The sequence below is a fragment of the Blennius ocellaris genome, assembly GCF_963422515.1.
Source record: "Blennius ocellaris genome assembly, contig: SCAFFOLD_66, whole genome shotgun sequence".
NCBI classification, from domain to species: Eukaryota; Metazoa; Chordata; class Actinopteri; order Blenniiformes; family Blenniidae; genus Blennius; species Blennius ocellaris.
In genome coordinates, this window is record NW_027662066.1 from 274,361 (window position 1) to 283,988 (window position 9,628).

Here is a 9,628-nt window from a genome sequence, read left to right on the forward strand (position 1 = left end):
CATATTACTACACAGTACTACATATTGCTACACAGTACTACATATTGCTACACAGTACTACATATTGCTACACAGTACTACACAGTACTACATATTACTACACAAGCTAAAACTGATGTTTTGAAGAGAATGATGAAGAAGTTATCTGAGAATATTAGTCGTGTTTTAGTTAAAGCATCTATGTGAAAAAACCTACATACTGAAATACTTGTATATATACATATATGTGTGTGTATATACGTGTATATACTCCAGTAGGAGCTCCACGCCGCAGTGTTATAAAACACACTAAACACTCCAGACATGAAGGTAAATGAACAAACTTGAGCCTCTCAAACCATTAAGAGAATATCTCTGCTTTTATTGTGAAAACCTGGAATCTTCTGCACCAAGCCCGTTGACGCGACGGCGTTTCAAGTGAAAACTCGTCGTGGTGTTTCACAAAGGTTTTGAGCCAGTTGTTCAGAGACGGACCGTTTTCAAAAAGTTCCACCTCGGCAGTAGACTTCCTGAAGTTGTGTTTGGCGGTTCTGAGCTCCGTCGTCGTGGAAACCGAGCCTCAGGTTTGCCAAAGTGATGTTGTCTGTGTTACTGCCCTCTGGTGGTGACTTCTGTGGTGCTGCGCTCTGATTGGTCCGTTGCAGCTGCCGGGAGACATGCTGGACGTGTACGGCGGCGGTTTGGCCACGCCCACCGTTACCGCTAGCAACAGCTGCCCGGCCAACCTGCAGGCTGTAAAGAGAGAGATGAACGGTACACACACACACACACACAGCACACACACACACACACACACACACACACACACACACAGACACTGGGTGCTGCAGGGTTTGCATCTGATTGGCTCTTGATGTCGCCATGCCAACAGTTAAGCCCCTCCCCTAACTTCCCTCCAAATCAAATCTGTTCAGCAGTTTGATGATTCAGCATCATGACTTCCTCTGGACACACACACACACACCCACACACACCACACACACACACACACTTCCTGTTCCACCGTGGTGAACTTGACCAGTTTTGCAGTGAAATGACAGAATAAAGATAAAAACACAAATGAAACCTGTGAACGAGTGAAAGATGAAAGAAGACGAGTGAAACAGGAAGTGAGAGAAGCAGCAGGTTGTTGAAGGAACTAAAACTACAACGTGTTTTATTCTGTCTGTTCTTCATGTTGTAGATGTGGAAAGTAAAGCTCTGATCAAAGAGAGGCAGAAGAAGGACAACCACAACCTCAGTGAGTACCAACAGTCACCACCAGGGTGTGTACAGTCGTACCAACAGTCACCACCAGGGTGTGTACAGTTGTACCAACAGTCACCACCAGGAGTGTGTACAGTCGTACCAACAGTCACCACCAGGGTGTGTACAGTCGTACCAACAGTCACCACCAGGGTGTGTACAGTCGTACCAACAGTCACCACCAGGGTGTGTACAGTCGTACCACCAGTCACCACCAGGGTGTGTACAGTCGTACCAACAGTCACCACCAGGGTGTGTACAGTCGTACCACCAGTCACCACCAGGGTGTGTACAGTCGTACCAACAGTCACCACCAGGGTGTGTACAGTCGTACCACCAGTCACCACCAGGGTGTGTACAGTCGTACCACCAGTCACCACCAGGGTGTGTACAGTCGTACCACCAGTCACCACCAGGGTGTGTACAGTCGTACCAACAGTCACCACCAGGGTGTGTACAGTCGTACCACCAGTCACCACCAGGGTGTGTACAGTCGTACCAACAGTCACCACCAGGGTGTGTACAGTCGTACCACCAGTCACCACCAGGGTGTGTACAGTCGTACCACCAGTCACCACCAGGGTGTGTACAGTCGTACCAACAATCACCACCAGGAGTGTGTACAGTCGTACCACCAGTCACCACCAGGAGTGTGTACAGTCGTACCACCAGTCACCACCAGGAGTGTGTACAGTCGTACCACCAGTCACCACCAGGGTGTGTACAGTTGTACCAACAATCACCACCAGGAGTGTGTACAGTCGTACCAACAGTCACCACCAGGGTGTGTACAGTCGTACCACCAGTCACCACCAGGGTGTGTACAGTCCGTACCAACAATCACCACCAGGGTGTGTACAGTCGTACCAACAATCACCACCAGGGTGTGTACAGTCGTACCACCAGTCACCACCTGGGTGTGTACAGTCGTACCACCAGTCACCACCAGGGTGTGTACAGTCGTACCAACAACCATCACCACGGCGTGTACAGTCGTACCAACAATCACGGCGAGGAGTCGTATGGAGTTTTAGTTAGAGAAAGATGTCATATTGACACAGTGACATTCTGAAATTATTTCTGTTTCCATGGCAACTGCAGCATAACACGATGTCATTTGCAGCCCAGGCTGAAGCAGTGTTTCTGCCGTTTGTCATGGCGACGGAGCCCGAGCGTTTCCAGAATGTCTCGTTTTTGCTCCATTTAAACGACAAAGGAATCGGAGCATTTTCGAAAAGTTCCACCTCGGGAGTCGTTCTCAGAAACTTGTGTTTTCAGTGTCTTCGAGCTCCGTTGTCATGGAAACGAGCATCAGTGTGACATTGTAGACGTCGCGCTCGTCTCAGAAAACGACCTCAAAGTGACGTTTGTTTGTGTTTCAGTCGAGAGGCGGAGACGATTCAACATCAACGACCGGATCAAAGAGCTGGGAGGGCTGATCCCCAAGTACTCCGACCCGTCAGTACTACTGCTCATACTCACTACTGCAGTACTGCTCATACTACTGCAGTACTGCTCATACTCACTACTGACGTTACTACTCATGCTCACTACTGACAGTACTGCTCATACTCACTACTGCAGTACTGCTCATACTACTGCAGTACTGCTCATACTCACTACTGACGTTACTACTCATACTCACTACTGCAGTACTGCTCATACTACTGCAGTACTGCTCATACTCACTACTGACAGTACTACTCATACTCACTACTGACAGTACTGCTCATACTCACTACTGACAGTACTGCTCATACTCACTACTGACCATGTTTCTGCTCATACTCACTACTGCAGTACTGCTCATACTCACTACTGACGTTACTACTCATGCTCACTACTGACAGTACTGCTCATACTCACTACTGACAGTACTACTCATACTCACTACTGACAGTACTGCTCATACTCACTACTGACAGTACTACTCATACTCACTACTGACAGTACTGCTCATACTCACTACTGACAGTACTGCTCATACTACTGACAGTACTGCTCATACTCACTACTGACAGTACTGCTCATACTACTGACAGTACTGCTCATACTCACTACTGACAGTACTACTCATAACTCACTACTGACAGTACAATGCTCATACTACTGACAGTACTGCTCATACTCACTACTGACAGTACTGCTCATACTACTGACAGTACTGCTCATACTCACTACTGACAGTACTGCTCATACTACTGACAGTACTGCTCATACTCACTACTGACAGTACTGCTCATACTCACTACTGACAGTACTGCTCATACTCACTACTGACAGTACTGCTCATACTACTGACAGTACTGCTCATACTCACTACTGACAGTACTGCTCATACTCACTACTGACAGTACTGCTCATACTACTGACAGTACTGCTCATACTCACTACTGACAGTACTGCTCATTACTACTGACAGTACTGCTCATACTACTGACAGTACTGCTCATACTCACTACTGACAGTACTGCTCATACTACTGACAGTACTGCTCATACTACTGACAGTACTGCTCATACTCACTACTGACAGTACTGCTCATACTCACTACTGACGTTACTACTCATGCTCACTACTGACAGTACTGCTCATACTCACTACTGACAGTACTACTCATACTCACTACTGACAGTACTGCTCATACTCACTACTGACAGTACTACTCATACTCACTACTGACAGTACTGCTCATACTACTGACAGTACTGCTCATACTCACTACTGACAGTACTGCTCATACTACTGACAGTACTGCTCATACTCACTACTGACAGTACTGCTCATACTACTGACAGTACTGCTCATACTCACTACTGACAGTACTGCTCATACTCACTACTGACAGTACTGCTCATACTACTGACAGTACTGCTCATACTCACTACTGACAGTACTGCTCATACTACTGACAGTACTGCTCATACTCACTACTGACAGTACTACTCATACTCACTACTGACAGTACTGCTCATACTACTGACAGTACTGCTCATACTCACTACTGACAGTACTGCTCATACTACTGACAGTACTGCTCATACTCACTACTGACAGTACTGCTCATACTACTGACAGTACTGCTCATACTCACTACTGACAGTACTGCTCATACTCACTACTGACAGTACTGCTCATACTACTGACAGTACTGCTCATACTCACTACTGACAGTACTGCTCATACTACTGACAGTACTGCTCATACTACTGACAGTACTGCTCATACTCACTACTGACAGTACTGCTCATACTCACTACTGACAGTACTGCTCATACTACTGACAGTACTGCTCATACTACTGACAGTACTGCTCATACTCACTACTGACAGTACTGCTCATACTCACTACTGACGTTACTACTCATGCTCACTACTGACAGTACTGCTCATACTCACTACTGACAGTACTACTCATACTCACTACTGACAGTACTGCTCATACTCACTACTGACAGTACTGCTCATACTCACTACTGACAGTACTGCTCATACTACTGACAGTACTGCTCATACTCACTACTGACAGTACTGCTCATACTACTGACAGTACTGCTCATACTCACTACTGACAGTACTACTCATACTCACTACTGACAGTACTGCTCATACTACTGACAGTACTGCTCATACTCACTACTGACAGTACTGCTCATACTACTGACAGTACTGCTCATACTCACTACTGACAGTACTGCTCATACTCACTACTGACAGTACTGCTCATACTCACTACTGACAGTACTGCTCATACTCACTACTGACGTTACTACTCATGCTCACTACTGACAGTACTGCTCATACTCACTACTGACAGTACTACTCATACTCACTACTGACAGTACTGCTCATACTCACTACTGACAGTACTGCTCATACTCACTACTGACAGTACTGCTCATACTACTGACAGTACTGCTCATACTCACTACTGACAGTACTGCTCATACTACTGACAGTACTGCTCATACTCACTACTGACAGTACTACTCATACTCACTACTGACAGTACTGCTCATACTACTGACAGTACTGCTCATACTCACTACTGACAGTACTGCTCATACTACTGACAGTACTGCTCATACTCACTACTGACAGTACTGCTCATACTCACTACTGACAGTACTGCTCATACTACTGACAGTACTGCTCATACTCACTACTGACAGTACTGCTCATACTCACTACTGACAGTACTGCTCATACTACTGACAGTACTGCTCATACTCACTACTGACAGTACTGCTCATACTCACTACTGACAGTACTACTCATACTCACTACTGACAGTACTGCTCATACTCACTACTGACAGTACTGCTCATACTACTGACAGTACTGCTCATACTCACTACTGACAGTACTGCTCATACTACTGACAGTACTGCTCATACTCACTACTGACAGTACTGCTCATACTACTGACAGTACTGCTCATACTACTGACAGTACTGCTCATACTCACTACTGACAGTACTGCTCATACTACTGACAGTACTGCTCATACTCACTACTGACAGTACTGCTCATACTCACTACTGACAGTACTGCTCATACTACTGACAGTACTGCTCATACTCACTACTGACAGTACTACTCATACTCACTACTGACAGTACTGCTCATACTCACTACTGACAGTACTACTCATACTCACTACTGACAGTACTGCTCATACTCACTACTGACAGTACTGCTCATACTACTGACAGTACTGCTCATACTCACTACTGACAGTACTGCTCATACTACTGACAGTACTGCTCATACTACTGACAGTACTGCTCATACTCACTACTGACAGTACTGCTCATACTACTGACAGTACTGCTCATACTCACTACTGACAGTACTGCTCATACTACTGACAGTACTGCTCATACTCACTACTGACAGTACTGCTCATACTACTGACAGTACTGCTCATACTCACTACTGACAGTACTGCTCATACTACTGACAGTACTGCTCATACTCACTACTGACAGTACTGCTCATACTACTGACAGTACTGCTCATACTCACTACTGACAGTACTGCTCATACTCACTACTGCAGTACTGCTCATACTCACACTACAGGTACTTCTAATACTAATGAATGTTACTGCTCATCACTACTAGCTACTACAATTACTATTGATGTTCACCACGAGGTGTACTCTAACTGCTAATGCTAATGCTAATGCTACTTCCTGGCGGTTACATCACTGGTGCTAACGGGGGCCTCTGATTGGTCCTCAGGGAGACGAGGTGGAACAAGGGCACCATCCTGAAGGCGTCGGTGGAGTACATCCGCAAGCTGCAGAAGGAGCAGCTCCGAGCCCGGGAGGTGGAGGAGCGGCAGAGGAGGCTGGAGAGCAATAACCGCTCACTGCTGCTCCGCATACAGGTGAGGGGGTGGAGTAAGGAGAGCAGGGAGGTGGAGCTAGAACGAGGAGGTGGAGTTAGAATGGGGAGGTGGATTTAGGAGAACGAGGAGGTGGAGTTGGAATGAAGAGGTGGAGTTAGGAGAACGAGGAGTGAGTTAGAACGAGGAGGTGGAGTTAGAACGAGGAGGTGGAGTTGGAATGAAGAGGTGGAGTTGGAATGAAGAGGTGGAGTTAGGAGAACGAGGAGGTGGAGTTAGAAGAATGAGGAGGTGGAGTTAGAATGAGGAGGTGGAGTTGGAATGAAGAGGTGGAGTTAGGAGAACGAGGAGGTGGAGTTAGAAGAATGAGGAGGTGGAGTTAGAACGAGGAGGTGGGAGTTGGAATGAAGAGGTGGAGTTAGGAGAACGAGGAGGTGGAGTTAGAAGAATGAGGAGGTGGAGTTAGAATGAGGAGGTGGAGTTGGAATGAAGAGGTGGAGTTAGGAGAACGAGGAGGTGGAGTTAGAAGAATGAGGAGGTGGAGTTAGAACGAGGAGGTGGAGTTGGAATGAAGAGGTGGAGTTAGGAGAACGAGGAGGTGGAGTTAGAAGAATGAGGAGGTGGAGTTAGAATGAGGAGGTGGAGTTGGAATGAAGAGGTGGAGTTAGGAGAACGAGGAGGTGGAGTTAGAAGAATGAGGAGGTGGAGTTAGAACGAGGAGGTGGAGTTGGAATGAAGAGGTGGAGTTAGGAGAACGAGGAGGTGGAGTTAGAAGAATGAGGAGGTGGAGTTAGAACGAGGAGGTGGAGTTGGAATGAAGAGGTGGAGTTAGGAGAACGAGGAGGTGGAGTTAGGAGAACGAGGAGGTGGAGTTGGAATGAAGAGGTGGAGCTAGGAGAACGAGGAGGTGGATTTAGAACGAGGAGGTGGAGTTGGAATGAAGAGGTGGAGTTAGGAGAACGAGGAGGTGGAGTTAGAAGAATGAGGAGGTGGAGTTAGAACGAGGAGGTGGAGTTGGAATGAAGAGGTGGAGTTAGGAGAACGAGGAGGTGGAGTTAGGAGAACGAGGAGGTGGAGTTGGAATGAAGAGGTGGAGCTAGGAGAACGAGGAGGTGGATTTAGAACGAGGAGGTGGAGTTGGAATGAAGAGGTGGAGTTAGAACGAGGAGGTGGAGTTAGAACGGGGAGGTGGAGTTAGAACGGGGAGGTGGAGTTTGAAGAACGAGGAGGTGGAGTTAGAACGAGGAGGTGGAGTTAGAACGGGGAGTGGAGTTGGAATGGGGAGGTGGAGTTAGAATGAGGAGGTGGAGTTAGAACGAGGAGGTGGAGCAGCACCTCCTCCCCACTCATGTTTCTCGTCTCTGCTTGCAGGAGTTGGAGGTCCAGGCTCGCCTCCACGGCCTCTCCTCCTCCTCTTCATCCACCCCTCCCACCACCTCCTCCTCCTCCTCCTCCTCCTCCACCCTGGACCCTCGGACCCTCCTCTCTCTGCCTCCCCCCTTCTCCTGCTCCTCCCCCTCCTCCTCCTGCTCCTCCCTGGTGACTCCCTCTCTGGGTCTGGACGCTCTGAGCTTCGCGGAGCTGGAGGAGGTGGGCGGAGCGTCGGCCGTCTTCTCCCCGGACCTGATGTCTGACGTGGGCCTGACGGAGCTGCTGATGGAGGAGGAGGAGGAGGAGGAGGAGGAGGAGGTGGGAGGAGGCGCCGTAATGTCCGACCCGCTGCTCTCCAAGGCCAGCAGCAGGAGGAGCAGCTTCAGCATGGAGGAGGACTTCTGATTGGCCAGTGGGAGTCGGAGGCGGGACTCCGCCCACCCCGTTTGGTTAAAACAACAACCCACAGACGTAACCATGGCAACCACCGCCTGTCTTCCACTGCATGGTGGTCGTTCAGGCCTGTAAATATAAAAATGTACATCAATCCGTCGTCACGGTGACGAAACTACGGAGAGGTTTTCTATCGGAGGAGCTTCGTTACACTTTTTAGTTATTTTTCTGCTTCCTGTCGCATTTTAAAGTCTTTAAAAGCTTTTATTGTTCATGAAGTGAACCAGGAGGAGCGGCTGAGTCTGAAGTGAACGTTGGTTTTCTGTCGCTAGCCGTCCTCAGACCACACCTCGCGCGCAACTAGCTTGTAGCTGCAGCTCTTGCTAGCGCGGCGTTTGCGACAGCTGGAGCTTGTTGCTCAAACTGTTTGGCGGCGTTACGAAGCTCTTTGGGGACAAAACACAGAAACTGCTAGCTATTAGCATTCCTACACAGCTAATTGGTTCAGCGTTGCTGCCTAGCATGTTTATCTGAGAGCGCGATCACCTTCAGGAGACCCAAACCCAAAACACAAACGTGTCGTTGCGTACAAGGTGTGGAATAAAGGTGCTATGTAGACACGCCCACATGGGGAGGACACGCCCACATGGGGAGGACACGCCCACTCCAAGAAGACTTGCCATGACTTTTGCCCCTAAAATAGTGACGTGTTGTTTGAGAGTGGGCGTGTCCAAAGTGGGTGGATTCATTTTTTAAATGGTCTTGTTTGGTTGGGGGCGTGTCCTGTTTGGTTGGGGGCGTGTCCTGTTTGGTTGGGGGTGTGTCCTGTTTAGGAACTTGTGTCTTGTTCTATTTGTTTTCCCAAGGTGGGCGTGTCCTGTTCTGAAATGGGCGTGTCCCGTTTTGCAGTTGGGCGTGTTTTGCTGTTGCTAAGCAACAGAGCAGGACTTTGGTATTACATTCAACCTGCGGAGCGTGATTGACTCCCGTTGCCACGGCAACCCCCTCCACCAGGCCGTGGGTTGCCATGGTAACCCTCCACCAGGCCGTGGGTTGCCGTGGTAACCGGGCTGGTCGTCAGGTGACGAGATGAATCAGTTCTTCCATAAAGGGAAATTATTCACTTTCTTTCATGTTCATGAACTTGTTTTGTTGTTTATTATTGCTTTGTTGTTTATTGTTGTTTTGTTGTTTATTACCTCGGTTAGTTTTTTAGTCGCCAAATGTTTCACATTCGGACTTTTTATATAGAAATAAACTTCTAAAC

The 9,628-nt window shown here is 48.0% G+C and overlaps 1 protein-coding gene across 2 annotated transcripts in view; it reads left to right on the forward strand.

Annotated features, from left to right (window-relative positions):
- Positions 1-9,628, forward strand: part of tfe3a (transcription factor binding to IGHM enhancer 3a) — a 26,353-nt gene extending 16,725 nt beyond the window's left edge. Inside the window, exons 7-11 of one of the 2 annotated variants that reach the window (XM_080521807.1) lie at positions 645-753; positions 1,184-1,240; positions 2,628-2,703; positions 6,492-6,639; positions 7,969-9,628. In XM_080521807.1, the coding sequence (XP_080377933.1) occupies positions 645-753; positions 1,184-1,240; positions 2,628-2,703; positions 6,492-6,639; positions 7,969-8,373 (795 nt within the window). In that variant the 3' untranslated portion in view covers positions 8,374-9,628. The remainder of the gene's footprint in view (positions 1-644; positions 754-1,183; positions 1,241-2,627; positions 2,704-6,491; positions 6,640-7,968) is intronic. The other variant, XM_080521808.1, reaches the window with a different exon arrangement.